Source organism: Macaca thibetana, chromosome 4, assembly GCF_024542745.1.
Source record: "Macaca thibetana thibetana isolate TM-01 chromosome 4, ASM2454274v1, whole genome shotgun sequence".
NCBI lineage: Eukaryota > Metazoa > Chordata > Mammalia > Primates > Cercopithecidae > Macaca > Macaca thibetana.
Window position 1 is genome coordinate 44,578,924 of NC_065581.1, and position 22,019 is coordinate 44,600,942.

The 22,019-nt window shown below is 48.2% G+C and overlaps 2 protein-coding genes across 4 annotated transcripts in view; both read left to right on the plus strand.

Moving 5' to 3' along the window:
• The window catches only part of RSPH9 (radial spoke head component 9), a 45,183-nt gene that overhangs the window by 10,870 nt on the left and 12,294 nt on the right, over positions 1–22,019 (plus strand). The window contains exons 2-5 of one of the 3 annotated variants that reach the window (XM_050786994.1): positions 9,064–9,353; positions 14,123–14,288; positions 18,299–18,428; positions 19,326–19,472. In XM_050786994.1, the coding sequence (XP_050642951.1) occupies positions 9,127–9,353; positions 14,123–14,288; positions 18,299–18,428; positions 19,326–19,472 (670 nt within the window). In that variant the 5' untranslated portion in view covers positions 9,064–9,126. Of the gene's footprint in view, positions 1–9,043; positions 9,354–14,122; positions 14,289–18,298; positions 18,429–19,325; positions 19,473–22,019 lie in introns of those variants that run through there. The other 2 variants (XM_050786992.1, XM_050786993.1) reach the window with 2 other exon arrangements.
• Positions 362–5,496, plus strand: MAD2L1BP (MAD2L1 binding protein). The gene is made up of 3 exons (XM_050786995.1): positions 362–463; positions 932–1,197; positions 4,575–5,496. The coding sequence occupies exons 1-3, from the start codon at positions 418–420 to the stop codon at positions 5,085–5,087; spliced, it is 825 nt and encodes a 274-aa protein (XP_050642952.1). The 5' UTR covers positions 362–417; the 3' UTR covers positions 5,088–5,496.

A 22,019-nucleotide genomic window follows, 5' to 3' on the forward strand; every position in this document is an offset into this window, starting at 1 on the left:
AATTCATCACATTGTATCGTATCTACAGGCAGTGAACCCCTTGAGTACAGGGTCCGCGCCTGGCTTGTTCTCCGCTGAGTCTCCAGCACCTAGGACAGGGCCTGGCACGAAGTAGGTGCACAGTGAGTAGTGAATGCTGGAGTGAATGGATGCGTGAGGGTTGATGTCTTTTGGAAAGCAGCGCTCATTGGCTGAGAACGCCTGGGTTCTTGCTGGGCAAGGGTTAGGCGTATATTTGCCAGGGTGTTAAGGAAGGAACGGAGGGATCAAATCCCAACTCCACTTAGCCTTCCCAACACTGCCGTGGCGCCGCGCCTTTTTTCCGGCCCAACTGAACCGGAAGTGGAGGCGCGGGCTTCCCATGATGCCCCGCGGGACCTTTATTCTAACCGCAAGGAGTAAGGGGAGGAGGTCGTGATGGCGGCGCCGGAGGCGGAGGTTCTGTCCCCAGCCTCAGTCCCTGGTAAGGCGTGGGGCCCAGAGTTTGGGAAGCCTTGGGGACCCGTTTCTTCCCTACCTCCGCGCCCTCCATTTATCCCTTGGTCCTCTCCCTAGCCCATCTTCCCTGTCTTCCGGGTGTCCTACAAGGCTCTAGCTGTGACTCCATCGCCGTGGGTCGCACTGGACCCTGCTTGACTACACTTTTGACTCATTTCCTCAGATCAAGTCCCGCTGCTTTCTGAGCGGGGAGCCCTAGTTACTACCTCCGAAATACCCCCACTATCTTTCAGTCAATTAAATCTCCTCAGGCAACAGGGATCAGGAATCTCTCCCTGCCACGGCCCACACTGTAGGCTGCGGAGGGTATGGGCGTATGTCGGAGTGCCTGCTTTCTCAGGGTGGCTGGTTTGGTGGCCACAGGGAATGAGAAGACTGACTTTGGCTTTTAGGTTTTTAATTTTTCTCTCTTGTCCCTCTTTTCATCTACCAGATTTGGAGTGGTATGAGAAGTCAGAAGAAACTCACGCCTCCCAGATAGAACTGCTTGAGACAAGCTCTACCCAGGAACCTCTCAACCCTTCGGAGCCCTTTTGCCCAAGAGACTGCATAGTACCAGTGGTGTTTCCTGGGCCTGTAAGCCAGGAAGGCTGCTGTCAGTTTACTTGTGAACTTCTAAAGCATATCATGTACCAACGCCAGCAACTCCCTCTGCCCTATGAACAGCTTAAGAACTTTTACCGAAAACCTTCTCCCCAGGTAGGCACAGGCTTTGGGAGCAAGTTGGTGGGAAGACTTTGTGGCTCTTAGATGGGAGGCAGGTAGAAAGGGGGTCTAAGAAATCTTCAGAGCCTGAGAGACTAAGCAGCTTCCAGGGCTTCAGTCACTTTCTCCCCATTCTAGTCTTTGGTAGCCTAACCCTTCTGGCTTTTTCTCCTGTTCTTTCTTTCTGAAACTCGTGTTGCATTTGGTCTTAATGAACTGGCTCTTCGCATTTTTTTCTTTTGAGACAGAGTCTCGCTCTGTTGCCCAGGCTGGAGTGCAGTGGTGAGATCTTGGCTCACTGCAATCTCCCCCTCCTGGGTTCAAGGGATTCTCCTGCCTCAGCCTCCTGAGTTGCTAGGATTACAGGCTCCCGCCACCACACCCAGCTAATTTTTGTATTTTAATTTTTGTATTTTATGTTTTGAGACAGAGTCTTGCTCTGTTGCCCAGGCTGGAATGCAATGGCGTGATCTCTGCTCACTGCAACCTCTGCCTCCCAGGTTCAAGCGATTCTTGTGCCTCAGCCTCCCCAGTAGCTAAGAGCACGTGCCACCATGCCCGGTTTATTTTTGTATTTTTGGTACAGATGGAGTTTCACCATGTTGTCCAGGCTAGTCTCGAACTCCTGACCTCAAGTGATCTGCCCGCCTTGGCCTCTCCCAAAATGCTGGGATTACAGGCGTGAAATACTGCGCCCGGCCTGCATGTTTCTTTTTAATAGCATCCTGTTGTTGAATTTCTGTATGAACTTTTTTTTGCTTTGTTGTTTTTTTTTTTTTTGAGATGGAGTCTCACTTTGTCACCCAGGCTGGAGGACAGTGGCACTATCGCATATCACTGCAACCTCAGTCTCCCAGGTTCAAGTGATTCTCCTGCCTCAGCCTCCCAAGTAGCTGGGATTACAGGCATGCACCACCACACCTGGCTAATTTTGTTTGTTTGTTTGTTTTTGATAGGGAGTTTCATTCTTGTCACCCAGGCTGGAGTGCAGTGGCGCCATCTCGGCTCACTGCAACCTCTGTCTCCCAGGTTCAGGCGCTTCTCCTGTCTCAGCCTCCTAAGTAGCTGGGATTATAGGCATGCGCCACCATGTCCAAATAATTTTTGTATTTTTAGTATAGACAGGGTTTCACCATGTTGGCCAGGCTGGTCTCGAACTCCTGACCTCAGGTGATCTGCCTGCCTCAGCCTCCCAAAGTGCTGGGATTACAGGCATGAGCCACCGTGCCCACCCTGTTTGTTTTCTGTGACAGAGTCTCGCTCTGTTGCCCAGGCTGGAGTGCAGTGGAGCGATTTCGGCTCACTGCAACCTCCACCTTCTGGGTTCCAAGCGATTCTCCTGCCTCAGCCTCCCAAGTAGCTGGGATTACAGGTGTGTACCACCACACCCAGTTAAATTTTGTATTTTTAGTGGAGACGGGGTATCGCCATTTTGGCTAAGCTGCTCTCAAACTCCTGACCTCAAGTGATCTGCCCACCTTGGCCTCCCAAAGTGCTGGGATTACAGGTGTGAGCCACCACGCCTGGCTTACCCAGCTAATTTTTGTTTTTTTAGTAGAAACGGAGTTTCACCATGTTGGCTAGGCTGGTCCCAAACTCTTGACCTCAGGTGATCCACCTGCCTCAGTCTCCCGAAGTGGTGTTGGGATTACAGGTGTGAGCCACCGCACCAGGCCATGAACTTCTTTTGCCTGAGGATATTATTTAATTTTTGAAGTTTTTCTTTGTTCTTTGCGGCATCTCAGTTTCTTCTAGAATCCATTCTCCATTTGTTTTGTTCTGGTCTTTGACTTTCATGTTGGAGAATTTTATTGTGTCTGGTGAATATTTAAGAACAAATCACTGCAAGCTCTGTGTGCATGCCTGGGCCTTATGAGCTTATAGACTTCACTATAAGGAGATTAGGTGGCAACCTGGTGATCTCTTTGGGGGGATTCCTTAAACATAGTATTGGAAAGTCTTCCCTCTGGATGGGGGAGAAATTTGGCAGATGATCTAAGCATCTTGACACAGATTTTCATTCATTTCCCCTATATTCATTCTTGCCTCTGTGGTGCCTGTATCACCACTTCCTAAACCTTTCTGGGGTTCTGCTGTGTGTATCAGTTTGCATCCCTTGGGGGTCCCTTCTGTCAGCACTTGGTATTCAGCTCTCTTGAACTCTTAATTCTTCACCTTCTTTCTTTTCTTTTTTTTCTTTTTTTTTGAGACAGAGTCTTGCTCTGTCGCCCAGGCTGGAGTACAGTGGCGTAATCTCGGCTTACTGCAAGCTCCGACTCCCGGGTTCATGCTATTCTCCTGCCTCAGCCTCCCAAGTAGGTGGGACTACAGGCACCCGCCACCACGCTCAGCTAATTTTTTTTTTTTTTGAGACGGAGTCTCGCACTGTCGCCCAGGCTGGAGTGCAGTGGCGCCATCTCGGCTCACTGCAAGCTCCACCTCCTGGGTTCACGCCATTCTCCTGCCTCAGCCTCCCGAGTAGCTGGGACTAGAGGCGCCCGCCACCACGCCCGGCTAATTTTTTGTATTTTCAGTAGAGACGGGGTTTCGCCGTGTTAGCCAGGGTGGTCTCGATCTCCTGACTTTGTGATCTGCCTGTCTCGGCCTCCCAAAGTGCTGGGATTACAGGCATGAGCCACCGTGCCCGGCAAGGCTAATTTTGTGTATTTTTAGTAGAGACAGGGTTTCACTGTGTTAGCCAGGATGGTCTTGATCTCCTGACCTCATGATCCACCTGCCTCGGCCTCTCAGTGCTGGGATTGTAGGCATGAGCCACTGCGCTCGGCCAACTCTTCATCCTCTTTCTGTCTTCCAAAACTTTGTGTTTGCATTTGACTAGTGTTGTGTAGTCTCCAGTTCTTTGCCCTTGGGAGTTTTCTTTCTCGGTCTTTCCTCTTCTTTCGTTCATTTGTTTCTTAATTTCTTTTCTCTCATTTTGTAGTATTTCAGGTGGAAGCGCAAATAAGCATTGTTCAGTTTACTATGTTTAAGTGGAAGAACAAGTTCAGAATCATGTTTATTAGACCAAATAATCCTTATTCCTGTTATCACTCCCTGTATAGCAAAAATTTGTTGTCACTTTGTCATACTACCAAATCTCTATTTTAGTTGTTTATATCTGGATATTCTCCACCTTCAGAACACTGTGTTTGCTGTTCTATATGTGGGAGAATTACGGTTTTGTACAAATAATATATTTTCCTTTTCAGTATAATGCCCTCTGATAAAACACAGTGTTGTGGCTGTGGCGGTTCATTGAGCTAGAAATTCAGTCCTGTAAGTCTATGTACACATCCCAGCAGGGTTCTTTTCAAAGGGCATTAGCTTCCCCCTGCCTTGTTCTTCTCTCCCGCCATTCTTTGTCCTCACAGGCAGAGGAGATGCTGAAGAAGAAACCTCGGGCCACCACTGAGGTGAGCAGCAGGAAATGCCAACAAGCTGTGGCAGAACTGGAGAGTGTCCTCAGCCACCTGGAGGACTTCTTTGCACGGACACTAGTACCACGAGTGCTGATTCTCCTTGGGGGCAATTCCCTAAGCCCCAAGGAGTTCTATGAACTCGATTTGTCTCTGCTGGCCCCCTACAGCGTGGACCAGAGCCTGAGCACAGCAGCTTGTTTGCGCCGTCTCTTCCGAGCCATATTCATGGCTGATGCCTTTAGTGAGCTTCAGGCTCCTCCTCTCATGGGCACCATCATCATGGCACAGGGACACCGCGACTGTGGAGAAGATTGGTTTCAACCCAAGCTCAACTATCGAGTGCCCAGCCGGGGCCATAAACTGACTGTGACCCTGTCATGTGGCAGACCTTCCATCCGAACCACGGCTTGGGAAGACTACATTTGGTTCCAGGCACCAGTGACACTTAAAGGCTTCCGCGAGTGAATGAGTGCTTCTTAATTATAAAAACACAATGGCTGAATTATCTTTCTTCATGTGGCACTGAATTACCCATCTAGTTTGGAGCTAGAGTTTCTTCCTGGTGAGAGACGAAGCAACTCTCCTTCTGGTTGTCTGCCTCCCCTCCTCAGGTTTCCTGATGGGCTGATGGCATGTGGCGGTGACTGTAATCATTGCTGAACAACATCTCTTTGAATCAAAGGTTGATTTTCCCAGAGGGTGCTGGGTCAGGTATTTCTGTTAGGGGTTGTAAAGCAAAGATGGGTCCATAGACAGAAACTCTATGAAGGTGGCCCTTTCTGCTCCTTGCTGTGTCCTTTCAGAATTTTTCCCAGGAACATAATGTGGATGTGACTTATGAATTTAAATATAAAATAAATAGATTCTTATTATATTTTCCTGAAATTCTTTTGACTTAAAATAACTTGTCAGGTTTTAGGCTATTTTGTCTTTCTCCTTGGCCTCTTCTGCTTCAGGGCGTCTCAAAAATTTATTATATTTTTCTTTTTTGAGATGGAGTCTTGCTCTATCGCCCAGGCTGGAGTGCAGTGGCATAATCTTGGCTCACTGCAACTTCCGCCTCCCAGGTTCAAGGAATTCTCCTGCCTTAGCCTTCGAGTAGCTGAGATTGCAGGTGCCCACCACCACACCCAGATAATTTTTGTATTTTTAGCAGAGATGGGGTTTCACCATATTGGCCAGGCTGGTCTCAAACTCCTGACCTCAAGTGATCCACCTGCCTTGGCCTCCCAAAGTGCTGGGATTACAGGTGTGGGCCACTGTGCCCAGCTTTAGGATTTTTTAATAATGATTTTTTCTCTTCTTCAGCCCCAGGCTAGTCTAGGAAGTTAAGTGACTTGGCCAAGTGCATATGTACTTTGATAACACAGTTAGGACTAGAGTTCTCATTAGCTATCTTTTAGCCAATGTGCTTTTCTTATCACATACAGATTTTTGTGATGCTTAAATTCTGTATCCCCAAAGCAGAGGTCATCTTTATGTGGGAAGATTGTGGTAAAGAACTTAGCTTACCAGGCCACTGAATAAAAGCAGTGATTTTGGGAAATAGTCTGGCCTGGTGCTTGGTTTGTAGTAAACTGAGCAGGTATGCTGAGTAGCGAGAGGGGAGGAGCCACTGTGCCCGGCCAAACACCTCAATTTTTGGAAGCAAGTTGAAGACAGAATCCACACTTTGCTGGTGTTGGGGATAGGTATATGCATGTGTATGTATAATATATAAATGGTATATATAGGCTAGGTGAGTGACTCATGCCTGTAATCCCGGCACTTTGGGAGGCTGAGGTGGGCAGATCGCCTAAAGTCATGAGTTGGAGACCAGCCTGGCCAACATGGTGAAACCCTGTCTCTACTAAAAATACACCACAAAAAAAGGCCAGGCACGGTAGCTCATGCCTGTAATCCCAGCACTTTGGGAGGCTGAGGTGGGTGGATCACAAGTTCAGGAGTTCAAGACCAGCCTGACCAATATGGTGAAACCCTGTCTCTACTAAATATACAAAAATTACCCGGGCTTGGTGGCGAGTGCCTGTAATCCCAGCTACTTAGGAAGGCTGAGGCAGAATAATTGCTTGAACCCAGGAGGCAGAGGTTGCAGCGAGCCAAGATCACGCCACTGCACTCCAGCCTGGGTAACAGAGTGAGACCCTGTCTCAAAAAAAGAAAAAAAATTAGCCAGGCGTGGTCGTGGGCACTTGTAATCCCAACTACTTGGGAGGCTGAGGCAGGAGAATCGCTTGAACCCAGGAGGTGGAGGTTACAGTGAGCTGAGATCATGCCACTGCACTCCAGCCTGGGTTACAGAGTGAAACTCCGTCTCACACACACAAAAAAAGGTATATATATACTCACACGTATGTACATAGTATAAGATACATATATGTACTCCTAAAATACACTATTTTTTAAAAAGTATATGTACTATTTTAAGCACTTACATTATCTAACCCTAACAACTCTGCAGTGCATGAATTATTGTCCCCATTTTATAGATAGGGCCAGGGGAGATTGAGCAGTTTGCCTAAGTGGTGAAACTTGGATTCCCCTACAGTACTGCACATCCTATGTGGTTTTACTCTGAAATATTTAGCCAAGATTTGCCTTGCCAAAGGTATTAGCATCAGGAAGCTGTAAGATTTTCCTCTCTGGCTTCAGATTCTGGTGTCTGCCATGGAACCTGCAATAGGTGCTGAGTAAATATGGAATCAATGAAAGCAAAACGCCTGGGCTCTTTTCTGTGCTATGACCACTTGAAGCATATTCTACCAGCCAGAATTTTGACTTTTTCTGTCTACTGCTATTATAGAAGAGAGATTGAGCCATATCTCCTGCTCAGGGAAAGGAAAGGCTGAGGGGTCTGCCTAAAGGGAGTGGGGGTAGTTGTAAACCAGGGAGCCATAAATCGTTTTGAGATAACACATTAAGCCAAATCAACTCCCTCAAATACTAATTTTATTTATTTAGTTAGTTGTATTTTTTGAGACAGGCTCGCTCCGTTGCCCAGGCTGCAGTGCAGTAGCATGATCTTGGCTCACTGCAATCTCTGCCTCCCCAGTTCAAGTGATTCTCCTGCCCCAGCTTCCCGAGTAACTGGGATTACAGCTGTGCGCCACCATGCCTGGCTAAGTTTTGTATTTTCAGTAGAGACGGGGTTTCACCATGTTGGTCAGGCTGATCTCATAACAATGCCTTCCTTCATAAGCAATGCCTAAGGCTGGGCGTGGTGGTTTATGCCTGTAATCCCAGTACTTTGGGAGGCTGAGGTGGGCGGATCACTTGAGCTCAGGAGTTCAACACCAGCCTGGCCAACATGGCAAAACGCCATCTCTACTAAAGATACAAAAAATATTGGGTGTGGTGGCACGCACCTGTAGTCCCGGCTACCTGGGGGGCTGAGGTAGGAAGATCACTTGAACCCAGGAGGTTGAGGCTACAGTGAGCTGACATCACACATCACTACACTCCCACCTGGGTGACAAAGTGAGACCCTGTCTCAATCCCCAAAAACCAACAATGCCCAGACAATCAAAAAAGTAATTATCTGGGTAATTTAGACATTTATTTATCAGCTGAGGCTCAGGTCATTCTGATTTCCTGAGTGCTCTTCAAAGGAATCCAGAAATGAAAATATCAAATTAGCAACATTAACAATAAAGTCCATCTCCTGTGGCAACAAGCTTGCTGAGGAACCTGTTTATGTTTGTCCCTGCCTGGGGATTCAAGAAGTGAATGTGGAGAAGTAGTCTAGCCCAGGGAGTGAAGCTCCAGCTGCAGTGAGGTTCTGGCCTTTCATCTCTTGCTACCATTTGGATCTAAGAACAACAGTTAGTGGTAGTTGGTAGTTGATGAGAAAGGTGGTAGTTGATGAGATTGCCCCATTGCCTAGATTTTCATTTGTCACTTAGAATATTTCTATGGAAAGGGTAGATGAAGAAGACAGCTGGTGAAGATGGAAGAGAATGGATGGACCTCAGTCTGTAAGACCTGGCTTGGGGTGGGGTGAGGGTGGAGGTAGTGGCGATGACAGAATCTTAATTAGAGCCAAGAGACATCTCAAATTATTTTCTTCACAGATCATTCTGAGGTCAAGAAGTGACATGACGGGTGAAATAGTACAGTTAGTGTCAGTGTTGGGGTTTTGTATTGTTTTCTTTCCAGACCCCAGGTGCATATACGGTGAAGACTGTCGACTATGTGAAAGGGCTCAGGGAGGGCCAAATATCTATGGAAAAAGGCTGGGTTAGGACCTCCAACCCCACACTGTAGCCTAACAGTAGGGGAAGCCATGCTGTGGCCGTGACAACTGAAGACATCCGTCCCAAACTCTGGAAAGGAAGAGGGAGGGGGCTGATGTTTGCCCAGGCCTCCGTGGGGAGGAGGGCTGGGCGGTAGGCGGTGGGGTGGGTGGAAACCAGCGTACTGCTAGGCGGAAGGGCGGAGCTTCAGGTCTCCATGGAGGCAGCTTCTCCTAGCAACTCGACGGGCGTTGAGCAGAGACGCTGGCCTGATGGACGCCGACAGCCTCCTGCTATCTCTGGAGCTGGCGTCCGGCAGTGGGCAGGGCCTCAGCCCGGACCGTCGGGCCTCGCTGCTCACGTCTCTTATGCTGGTTAAGCGCGACTACCGCTACGATAGGGTTCTCTTCTGGGGCCGCATCCTTGGCCTCGTCGCCGATTACTACATCGCGCAGGGCCTGAGTGAGGACCAGCTCGCACCGCGCAAGACGCTCTACAGGTGAGGAGGCCCCCGGGGCGGGGCCGCCGCCGGACCCCAGAGGGTGGCTACCTAGAGGCAGGGCGGGGTGGGCGGGTCGTAGCAATTGAAAGGGGCAGAGCCCATGGAGCCAAGGGAGATGTGGGCGGGATCTGAGATGAGTGGAATTGGGAAGGGCCTAGGGCCTGGTGGGGCGGGCCTGGGGACGGTCAAGAGGTGGTTGAGGGAAAAGGCAGGGTTGGGGAAGTCTCGGAATCTGAGGCTAGGGCGGAGCCTGAAGGGGCGGGGCAATGGACGGAGTAGGTCCCGGAGGGAGGGGCCCTGCGAGAGCGTGTTCTCTGCCTGAGGAGGCCAAGGGAAACTTAGATGCAGATGGATTTATAAGAGAGGCAGGGCCAAGAACGCAGGTGAAGCAGTGGGAAGGTTTCTGGAAAATGCGGACCTGGAGAATAAACCAGGTTCCAACCAAGTGCTGGCTCAGTTTGGAGGAGGGTCAGACGCCCGAGGGAGTGGGTGGTGCTCTTTGATGGAGGTGTCTGCTCTGCAGCTGGAGGCGCTTTTGGAAGTAGAGAACGAATGCGGAATGGGGAGAGAGCTGGGGGAAATTCCCTGGTCACTACCATACTTCCTGGTCACTACCATACAGGACCATCCAGACTATTTATTTTTGTTTCGAGACAGAGTCTCGCTCTGTCACCCAGACTCGTTTGCAGTGTCGCCATCTTGGTTCACTGCCCCCTCCGCTTCCCGGGTTCAAGCGATTCTCCTGCCTCAGCCTCCCGAGTAGCTGGGATTACAGGCACGCGCCACTACACCCGGTTATTTATTTATTTATTCTTATTTTCGTAATTTTAGTAGAGACAGGGTTTCACTATGTTGGTTAGGCTGGTCTTGAATTCCTAGCCTCAAGTAATCCACCCACATTGGCCTCCCAAAGTGCTGGGATTACAGGCGTGAGCCACCACGCCCAGCCAGCCTCTTTTTGACTAAAGGGGAGCTTACTACCTTATAAAGCAGTCTATTCGGTCAGCCTGGGCAATATAGCAAGACCTCATCCATTAAAAAAAAAAAAAAAAAAAAAAAAAAGGCAGGGCGTGGTGGCTCACGCCTTTAATTCCAGCACTTTGGGAGGCCGAGGCGGGAGGATCACGAGGTCAGAAGACTGAGACCATCCTGGCTAACACAGTGAAACCCGTCTCTACTGAAAATACGAAAAATTAACCTGGTGTAGTAGCGGGCGCGTGTAGTCCCAGCTACTCGGGAGGCTGAGGCAGAATTGCTTGAACTCGCGAGGCGGAGGTTGCAGTGAGCCGTCATCATGCCACTGCACTCCAGCCTGGGTGACAGAGTGAGACTCTGTCTCAAAAATAAAAAGAAAAGGAAACAATTTACAGGGCATGGTGGTGTGCACCTGTAGTCCCAGCTACTCAGTAAGCTGAGGTGGGAGGATTGAGCCCAAGAGTTCAAAGTTGCAGTTAGCTATGGATCACTATTGCGCTCCAGCCTGGGTGACAGAGAGAGACCCTGTCTCTAAATAAATAAATAGGCCAGCACGGCTTATTTATTTAGGGAACAGTTAGACAAACTTGTTGGCTGGGGAAGGCTCAGAGTGTTTGGGAGAACAGTAGTATGATGTTGTGTAGAACTGGTTCTAGAGGCAAAAGGATATGGAACTTTGTTTATAGAACATGGGGAGCTACTGAGGGGCTTGCAAGAAGAGCCTGCTCAGATCAGAGTGGGCAGAATGGCCTGAACGTGTGGTGAGCACTGTGGTTAGGAGTCCATTGTAGTGTCCGTATGAATGAGGCCTGAAAGGAAGACGTAGCCCAGGGAATGCAGAGGAGGGGATGGGTTGGAAAGATTTAAGTACTAGAATTGTCAGGACATGTGAGGTTGAATAAGGATTGTTATAAAGAAGAGGTCAAGGCTGACCCCTCCTAGCTTAGGCAGCTGAGTAAATTAAGTACTAATACCACTCAGTAGGAGAGAATTCAGGGGCAGCACTAGGGAAGACATAGTGAATTTGGTGTGAGGTACCTGAGTTACAAGGTGTTAAGAAAGTATATTAAAGTACAGATGTGGAATACAGAAGAAAATGTTGAACTGAAGATAGAGATTTGGGATTCATTTCATTTTATTCTATGAGCATTTGCTAAGCACCTACTGTGTGCTGTCATGTGTGAGGCATTGATTTAGGCACCAGGAGCTCAGTGGTAAATGAAATCCTTGTCTTTATGGAGCTTACATTGTAGTGTGTGTTTAGGGGACAGGGAAGGAAAGATAGACAATAGCTAAACACACACATCTGTTACATATCAGATGATGTTAAAAGCTAAGGGGGATAGATAATACAGGATGGGCCAGGTGCAGTGGCTCGTGCCTGTAATCCCAGCACTTTGGGAGGCCGAGGCAGGCGGATTGCCTGAGGTCGGGAGTTTGAGATCAGCCTGACCAACATGGAGAAACCCTGTCTCCACTAAAAATACAAAATTAGTTGGGCGTGGTGTTGCAAGCCTGTAATCCCAGCTACTTGGGAAGTTGAGGCAGGAGAATCGCTTGAACCTGGGAGGCAGAGGTTGCAGTGAGCTGAGATTGCACCATTGCACTCCAGCCTGGGCAACAAGAGTGAAACCCCGTCACACACACACACACACACACACACACACACACACACACACACACAAAAAAAAAAAAAGCGAATACAGGATGGGGTACTATTTTAAATAGTTTGGTCAGGGATAGCCTCTTTGATAAGGTCACATTTGACAAGATACCTGAAGTGACTGAGAGAGTGAACTACTTAAATATCCGCGGGAAGAGAATTCTAGGCAAGTGCAAATGCCCTTGTGCTTAGTGTGTTTGTGGAACCCAATGGAGACTAGTGTGGCTAGAGAAGAATGAGTGAGGGGAGTGTTGTAGGACACAAGATTCAGAGAGGTGAGGGGTAGGAAACAATCACGCAGGGCCTTGTGGGGCATTGTAAGACTTAGCTTAATGGGAAGCCACTGGAAGATTCCACAGAGGAGTGACATGACGGCTTAGGTGTGAAGAGTTGGGTGGGGACTAGTCCAAAGGCGGAATAGATGTGGAGGCAGGAAGACTAGTTAGAAGTCTATGGTAATATCTAGACAGTAGGGAATGGTGGCTTGGGCCAGGGTGGGAGCTTTGGAAGTGGTTGGATTCTGGATACGGACTAGGTAGTAGCTGGGGCTCTGGAAGGCAGGTGGGTAAGACTGCAAAAAGAAAAGAAGGGTGAGAATAGGTCCCTGGAAATACTTAAGACCCTGGAGAAGGAGGAAGGAAGATGTCAGAGGAAATAGAACTGGATGGAGATGCATTTGTTGGCTCTTAGGTGTCATGGATGGCCTTCTCCCAAGCAGTTTCTTGAAGTGGTGGGGGCAGAAATCATGGCATAGTGGGCTGAAGAGTGAAAAGGATGGGGAGGAAAGGCCCCCACAGGGCAATTGTTGTTCTGAGATTATTGTTGAGAGTTGGGAAAGAGGGAGGGAAGGACAGGAACAGCATTTTCTAGAAGGACATGGATTTGGGGGGGCTGCTGTTTTAGTAGGCTGAGTAGTTTTTTTGTTTTGTTTTTGTTTTTGTTTTTTTGAGACAGAGTTTTGCTCTTGCTGCCCAGGCCAAATTGCAATGGCATGATCTCGGCTCACTGCAACCTCTGCCTCCTGGGTTTGAGCGATTCTCCTGCCTTGGCCTCCCGAATAGCTGGGATTACAGGCACCTGCCACCAGGCCTGGCTAATTTTTTTGTATTTTTAGTAGAGACAGGGTTTCACCATGTTGGCCAGGCTGGTCTTGAGTGATCTGCCCACTTCGGCCTCCCAAAGTACTGGGAGTACAAGCATGAGCCACCGTGCCTGGCCAGCTGAGCAGTTTTTATGTTGAGGGGGAACTGGTGGAGAGTGAAGGGCAGGAAGATGAGCAGAGGCCAGACTGGGGACCTAGGCCCAGGGTATATTTGAGAGGAGTGGGAAGGACCTCCTCTCCCAGCAGCAGGAAGTGAGAAAGAAGGGACTGGATGGGCCTGGTGAGTGCTCCCAAAGGGCTCAAAGGAGAAGTCCTTGAGCATAGGCTAGGCATTTCTGAGAAATGGGATGAAATGGTTGTGCTGTTGACTCAGTAGGCAGGCTGAGCATGAATTTAGGGCCCACCAAAACATGGGTCCACACAACTGAGGAAAGTTCAGCTACCAGAAACTCATCTGGAATTTCATAGTCTAGATATCTAGGAAGAGGCTCATTTAATTTCAGCATACATGGAATGAATGAAATTTACTCTGCTTATTACATATGAGGGGTGTGCTCACCATTGGCACTTGGGGCTTCTTTTTTCTTTTTTTGAGACGGAGTCTCACTCTGTCACCCAGGCTGGGGAAATCTTGGTTCACTGCAACGTCTGCCTCCCTGGTTCAAGCGATTCTTCTGCCTCAGCCTCCTGAGTAGCTGGGACTACAGGCATGTGCCACCATGCCCCACTAATTTTTGTATTTTTAGAAGAGACGGGGTTTCACCATGTTGGCCAGGCTGGTCTTGAAGTCCTGACCTCAAGTGATCCGCTCACCTCAGCCTCCCAAAGTGCTGGGATTACAGGCATGAGTCACCATGCCCAGTCAGCACTTGGGGCTTCTGATGGTCTCATGACAGCATTGGGAGGAAAGGTGGCCATTTCAACAGCTTTTCCTGGCCCTAACCCACTAGAGAGAAGGGAAGGTAATAGGAATAGTGGGTGAGCAGGGGAGTTTGAATCCAGGAGTGATGTGAATATTGTTGGCAGCCTGAACTGCACAGAGTGGAGCCTCTTGCCCCCTGCCACAGAGGAGATGGTGGCACAGTCGTCTGTGGTGAAGGGCCGCTTCATGGGGGACCCATCATACGAATATGAACACACTGAGCTGCAGAAGGTGAATGAAGGTGAAAAGGTCTTTGAAGAAGAAATAGTGGTGAGTGAAGAGGAGAGCAGGAGGAGGGCCTAAAGGAGAGCCTGGGCTCATCCAGAACCCAGCCCAATAGAAATTATGGCAATAGGCCAGGTGCGGTGGCTCAAGCCTGTAATCCCAGCACTTTGAGAGGCCGAGGCGGGCGGATCACGAGGTCAGAAAATTGGGACCATCCTGGCTAACACAGTGAAAACCCCATCTCTACTAAAAATACAAAAAATTATCTGGGCGAGGTGGCGGGCGCCTGTAGTCCCAGCTACTCAGGAGGCTGAGGCAGGAGAATGGCGTGAACCCAGGAGGCGGAGCTTGCAGTGAGCAGAGATCCCGCCACTGCTCTCCAGCCTGGGCGACAGAGTGAGACTCTGTCTCAAAAAAAAAAAAAAAAAAAAGAGAGAAAAAAAATTATGGCAACAAGTACCATCATTATCTCCTCTTTTTTTTTTTTTTTTTTTTTTTTTTTTTGAGACAGGAAACTCATTGTGTTACCCAGGCTGGTCTCAAACTCCTGGGCTCAAATAATCCTTTTGCCTCAGCCTCCCAAGTAGCTAGGAGTGCAAGCATGAGCCACCATCCCTGGCGACTAATGTTATTATTATCTTTGTGCCACGTTGGTTATTGAGTACCTGGGTGTGCTAGGCAACGTGCTACTGTGCCTCTATCATCTCGTTTCATCCTTAAAACCCTATGGAGTTGGTACATTACTTTCCAGGTGGTAGAGAAGAGGACATTCTCCTACCAGTTTAGAGAGAGAGGTTAAGTGATGTGCCCAAGGCCACACAGCTACCTCCTAAGCATCTGGATAAAGGCTGTGGGTAGGCTCTGGGGTGGGGACTGGGAAGAAGGGGTGCTCTGTGCTGTACTCTGGGGTCAGGGAATGTGCACAGGTTCTTATATTTTAGTATCAGTTTTCATTTCACAAAATAATAAATTCGCATGTTCAAAATTCAAAGGTACAAAAAGGAATATAGTAAAGTTTCCTCCCATCTCTGTCCACTAGTCACACAGGTCCTCTATTTAGGGGACATTAACTATTTCTCCCTCCCTCCCTTCCTCCTTCCCTCCCTCCCTCCCTTCCTTCCTTCCTTCCTCCCTCCCTCCCTCCCTCCCTCCCTCCCTTCCTTCCTTCCTTCGTTTTTTGAGACGGAGTCTTGCTTTGTCGCTTAGGCTGGAGTGCATTGGCGCCATCTCAGCTCACTGCAACCTCTGCCTCCTGGGTTCAAGCAATACTCCTGCTTCAGCCTCCCAAGTAGCTGGGATTACAGGTGCCTGACACCACACCCAGCTAATTTTTGTATTTTTAGTACAGACGGGGTTTTACCATGTTGGCCAGGCTGGGCTCGAACTCCCGACCTCAGGTGATCCAACCGCCTCAGGCTCCCAAAGTGTTGTGATTACAGGCATGAGCCACCGCACCTGGTCTGATGTTAACTATTTTGCATGTGCATATGTGTGTACATATGTGTATGTGTGTGTCTAAATTTTTCTGCTCCAAGTAGAGTCTGGATCAGAAGCTTCACCATGTCCTAAGAGTTAGAAATGTAGGATCTTGGGCCTCAGCATCAGGTATCTGCCTTTAAAAAAAAATCCCCTGGGCATTGGCTGGGCACTGTGGCTCACACCTGTAATCCCAGCACTTTGGGAGGCCAAGGCGGGCAGATCACGAGGTCAGGAGATCGAGACCATCCTGGCTAACACGGTGAAACCCCGTCTCTACTAAAAATACAAAAAATTAGCCGGGCGTGGTGGCGGGCGCCTGTAGTCCCAGCTACTCGGGAGGATGAGGCAGGAGAATGGCGTGAACCCGGGAGGCGGAGCTTGCAGTAAACCTAGATCGCACCACTGCACTCCAGCCTGGGTGACAAAGCGAGACTCCGTCTCAGAAAAAAAAAAAAAAAAAAAAAAAAATCCCCTGGGCATTTGAATTCACATTAAATTTCCAGTTGCTGCTTCTGGAGACAGTTCATGCAAGTATAAGCCTCAACAAACACCATACCTATACATATTCTCTTTTTACCTTAACAAAACTAAACAAAACAAAACATGGCAGTAAGTTATACACATGATTCTGAACCTTGCTTTTTTTCACCTAACAATATATTTTGGAGATCTTTCTATATCAGTGTCTTAAAGAGCCTTCCCATTCTTTTTTTTTTTTGAGATGGAGTCTCGCTGTCACACCCAGGCTGGAGTGCAATGGCGCGATCTTGGCTCACCGCAGCCTCTGCCTCCCGGGTTCAAGTGATTCTCCTGCCTCAGTCTCCCAAGTAGCTGGGATTACAGGCACCTGGCACCTCACCTGGCTAATTTTGTATTTTTAGTAGAGATGGAGTTTCTACATGTTGATCAGGCTGGTCTCAAACTCCCGACCTCAGGTGATCTGCCCACCTCGGCCTCCCAAAGTGCTGGGATTACAGGTGTGAACCACCGCACCCAGCCATGAGCCTCAGTTTTATTATCATTTTTCTGTAAAATTGAGATAATTTTATTTGCTTTGCAGGCTTGTGTGGATTAAATAAGGTGACATATTTAAAGACCCTGGCCTCAGCACTTGTTAAAGCTTAGTTTCTACCTTTCTTTTGTAAACCATTCAGGTAGGCTGCCCATGGCAAATAGGTGGCTCCGTGACTCTCTGGGGGCCTCTGTTGACATGCATTCTCTGTCGAGCTCTTCCACAAAATCTCTATGAAATCCTTTTGTTCAGGGTTGCCCTAGATAGAAATTGTAACTAAATTTCATCTGTGTAAAAATGGTATGATATGGGGAAATGCTTGCAAAATAATGTTAAACTGAAGAGAAGGATATGAAACAATATAAACTGTGACTCTAATTTTGCTTTAAATATATGCATAGAGGGCTGGCCGCTGTGGCTCACCCTGTAATCCTAGCACTTTGAAGGCTGAGGCAGGCAGACTTCTTGAGCCCAGGAGTTGGAGATCAGCCTGGGCAACATGGAGAAACCCTGTCCCTACCAAAAATACAAAAATTGACCAGGCATAGTGGCTCACACCTGTAATCCCAGCAGTCTGGGAGGCCAAGGTGGGTGGATCACCTGAGGTCAGGAGTTCAAGACCAGCCTGGCCAACATGGTGAAACTCTGTCTCTACTAAAAATACAAAAATTAGCTGGGTGCGGTGGTGCACTCCTGTAGTCCCAGCTACTCAGGAGGCTGAGGCAGGAGAATCACTTGAACCCAGGAGGTAGAGATTGCAGTGAGCTGAGATCACTGCACTGCACTCCATCCTGGGTGACAGAGCAATACTCGGTCTCAAAAATAAATAAATAAATAATAATAAAAAACAGAAATTCGCCAGGTGTGGTGACATGTGCTTGTACTCCCAGCTACTCGGGAGGCTGAGGTGGGAGGATCATCTGAGCCTGGGAAGTTGACGCTGCAGTGAGCCATGATTGCGCCACTGCACTCCAGCCTAGGTGACAGAGTGAGACCCTGTCTCAAAACAAAAACAAAGACAAAACAACAACAACAACAACAAAACACAAAGAAAGTATACCAATATGTTATCAGTGATTATCTTTAGGAGGTAGGGTTACGAGTGGTTTTAATTCTCTTTGGTATGTCTTTCTGTATTGTCCAAATATTCTACAGTGAGCATGATTACTTTTATATTTTAAGAAGGCAAAATAAGCAACATTTAAATATGCTGATAGGATGGTATGCCTCTGGAAGAGTACACAAGAAACCTTCAATGATGGTTGTCCCCAGTGAGGGCAACTAGGGGCTCAGAGACAGGGGTGAGAGAAAGACTGATTTTTTTTTTTTTTTGTAGTTTTGAATATCATACCACCTGTATGTATTACGAATTAAAAAATAAATAAAAAGAGAGGAAGAAAATCTTGATAGGAAGGAAGGTGAGGGCTTGCCCAGAGTGATCTGCGTGGCTCTGGTGTCCACTACACTGTGGTGGTGCAGGTGAGATGGCCATGCAGAGGGACCTTGTGCCAGGGGTGGATGGGCACAGTGCCCTGGCAGGGGGGCTCCTCTCCTGTCTCCTCAGGTCCAAATCAAGGAAGAGACCCGCTTGGTGTCTGTCATTGACCAGATTGACAAGGCTGTGGCCATCATCCCCCGAGGCGCCCTCTTCAAGACACCTTTTGGACCCACCCATGTCAATCGGACCTTTGAAGGTAAGTTCTCTGGGGCCCTTCTCAAGGGCTGGGGGGTGTCTTTTCCCAAGCACAATAAAACATATGTCTGGGAGTCCAGTGGGGGTACTTACACACTTTATCAGAGAAGAAGTAGCTGTGACCTTATCACCTGGAAGGGTATGCCCAGTGACCTGGCACCAGTGGTCAGTATGGGCTCCCCAGTCAGTGGTCCCTGACTCTCTTCAGCCTGAGGAGTGGGAGAGCATGTAGTCCCTTGGTCCCAGGGCTTTACATGGGTCTGGGCCTTTTCCTATCTCCTTCCTCCTTGGACTTCCTTCCTTCCTTCCTTCCTTCCTTCCTTCCTTCCTTCCTTCCTTCCTTCCTTCCTTCCTTCCTTCCTTCCTTTCCCTTCTTTTCTTCCCTCCCTCCCTCCCTCCCTCCCTCCCTCCTTTTCTTTCTTTCTTGATGGAGTTTCGCTCTTGTCATCCAGGCTGGAGTGCAGTGGCACGATCTTGGCTCACTGCAACCCCTGCCTCCTGGGTTCAAGGGATTCTCCTGCCTCAGCCTCCCGAGTAGCTGGGATTACAGACACCCACTACCATGCCCGGCTAATTTTTGTATTTTTAGTAGAGACAGGGTTTTGCCATGTTGGCCGGGCTGTTCTCAAACTCCCGACCTCAGGTGATCTGCCTGCCTTGGCTTCCCAAAGTGCTGCGATTACAGGCATGAGCCATCGCGCCTGGCTGGACTCTGCTTATGGCAGGATCTGATCCGAGTTTGGACTGAGGGAACGCTAATCCATTTCCTTCCTTCAGTTCTCTGTCAGTGGTTGACACGGTCTTTTGTAAGCCCTACCATGTGGTCCCGGTGCAGAGAGAAAGGCGGCTGGGGGGTTTTGGGCTAACCATCCTTTTCCTGCCTGCCACCTCTTTCTAGGACTGTCCTTGTCTGAGGCCAAGAAGCTCAGCTCCTACTTCCATTTCAGGGAGCCTGTTGAGCTAAAGAATAAGACCTTGCTTGAGAAGGCTGACCTGGACCCCTCCCTGGATTTCATGGACTCCTTGGAGCATGACATTCCCAAAGGTAATAGTCCATTACCTCGAGGCCATGGAATTTGTCCTCAGGCCACAGCAGCAGGCCATGCCACCTGCCATTTTTCTCTGAGACTGGAACCAAGGGCCTAGTGGGAATTGGTGGTTCACCATGGGTTTTTGAGGGTGGGGCTTCCCCAGGGCCCAGTTTATAGTACACACTGATGAATGTTCTTGAATTACAAAAGGTAGGATTGTTTTCCATATGTTTTCACAGAGAGGAGGTATCTCAGTGTCTCTTGATTTTTGTAGCAATCTTGAATGGAGGCAGGTTGGGAATCTTTTCCCAAATATCCCTGAAAATATTAGCCATACTTACATCTCAACTGTTACTTTTGGGAGTCTGGGATTTGGGGACTGGATATAATGCTTGGCACATAGCTGGTGCTGCTGACCCCATTTCCTTCCCTTGAGCATCTCCCGTAGAGAACAACATGTCCTCGGATGCTATAACCCAATTCAGGTGCCAGGTTCTAGGCCATTGGGGGCCAGGCCCAAGGCACAGACTCAGCGCCCCATTTCTTTCTCTTCCCTTGTTGGGTATTCCTGAGAATGAGAAGGATCTAATAATGATGACGGCAATGATAATGACAACAATAACAACTAACTCATGAAACATGACGCGCTTATCGTGTGCCAGGCACCGTACTCAGCTCTTGCCATGCCTTATCTCATTTTAATTTTCACAGCCAGCCTATTATTTTTATCCCCATTTTACAGATGAGGAAACAGGGGCTCAGAGAGTTAAACCCAAGGACACAGTAAGTGTTAAAGTGTTAGAACTCCACAGCTCTGGCATGAACTGGATTGTTAAGTAAACAACAGTTTAAATGACAATAGGAACTACAGGACAATAGTCACCCACACCTCTGGGGGAAACACTTCTGAAGAGCAGTGAACGACCTATAGCTGGGCGGTATCTCAGGATGGGGATGGCGACGCAAGGTCTGTGGAATCAGACAGGCTGGGTTGGAATCCTGAATTGGCCCCTTACTAGCTATGTGACTTCATGCAAATCCCTCCATTTCCCAGTACCTCAGTTTTCTTATTTTTATAAAGGGGAGAATTGATATTTTCTACCTCACTGAGTTTTTATGAGAATTAAATGGACTACTCCTATACCACCCTGAACATGCCTAATCTCTTCTGATCTTGGAAACTAAGCAGGGTCCGGCCTGGTGAGCATTTGGATGCCAGAATTAAATGAGTAAATTCATGTACAAAATACTTATAACAGTGCCTAATGCACAGTAAGGACTCAAATGAAAATGAACACACCAGCTGACACGGTGGTCCCAGCACTTTGGGAGGCCAAGGTGGGCAGATCACTGGAGGTCAGGAGTTCGAGACCAGCCTGGCCAACATGGCAAAACCCCGTCTCTACTAAAAATAGAAAAATTAGCTGGGTGTGGTAGCGCGCACCTATATACCCAGCTACTTGGGAGGCTGAGGTAGGGAGAATTGCTTGAACCTGGGAGGCAGAGGTTGCAGTGAGCTGAGATTGTGCCACTGCACTCCAGCCTGGGCAACAGAGCAAAACTCTGTCTCAAAAAAAAAAAAAAAGAAAAATACCTCAGAGATATTGCAAGTTTGGTTCCTGACCACCACAATAAAGTGAATACTGCAGTAAAGTGAGTCACACATTTTTTGAAAAGTTGTGTTTATACTATACTATAGTTTGTTAAGTATGCAATAGCATTATGTCTAAAAATGTTAAAAACAATTAAAAATTCTTTATTTCATAACAATACTAATGATCACCTGACCCGTCAGTGAATTGTAGTCTTTTTGCTGGTGGAGGGTGTTGCCTTGATGTTGATGGTTGCTGACTGGTCAGGGTGGTGATTGCTGAAGTCTGGGGTGGCTATGGCAATTTTCTAAAACAAGACGACAACAAAGCTTGCCACATCAATGGACTCTTCCTTTCACAAAAGATTTATCTAGCATGCAGTACTGTTTGATAGCATTTTATCCACAGTAGAATTTCTTTCAGCATTGGAATTAATCCTTTCAAACCCTGCTACTACTTTATCAATTAAGTTTAGGTAATATTCTTTTTTTTTTTTTTGACGAAATCTCATTCTGTTGCCAGGCTGGAGTGCAGTGGCTCACTGCAACCTCCACCTCCCGGGTTCAAGCGATTCTCCTGCCTTAGCCTCCTGAGTAGCTGGGACTACAGGTGTGCGCCACCATGCCCAGCTAATTTTTTTTTTTTTTTTTGAGACAGAGTCTCGCTTTGTTGCCTCGGCTGGAGTTCAGTGGCACGGTCTCAGCTCACTGCAAGCTCTGCCTCCCAGGTTTATGCCATTTTCCCGCCTCAGCCTCCTGAGTAGCTGGGACTACAGGCGCCTGCCACCATGCCTGGCTAATTTTTTTTTTTGTATTTTTAGTAGACGGGGTTTCACCGTGTTAGCCAGGATGATCTCAATCTCCTGACCTTGTGATTTGCCCACCTCAACTTTCCAAAGTGCTGGGATTACAGGCATGAGCCACCGTGCCCGGCCATGCCCAGCTAATTTTTGTATTTTTAGTAGAGATG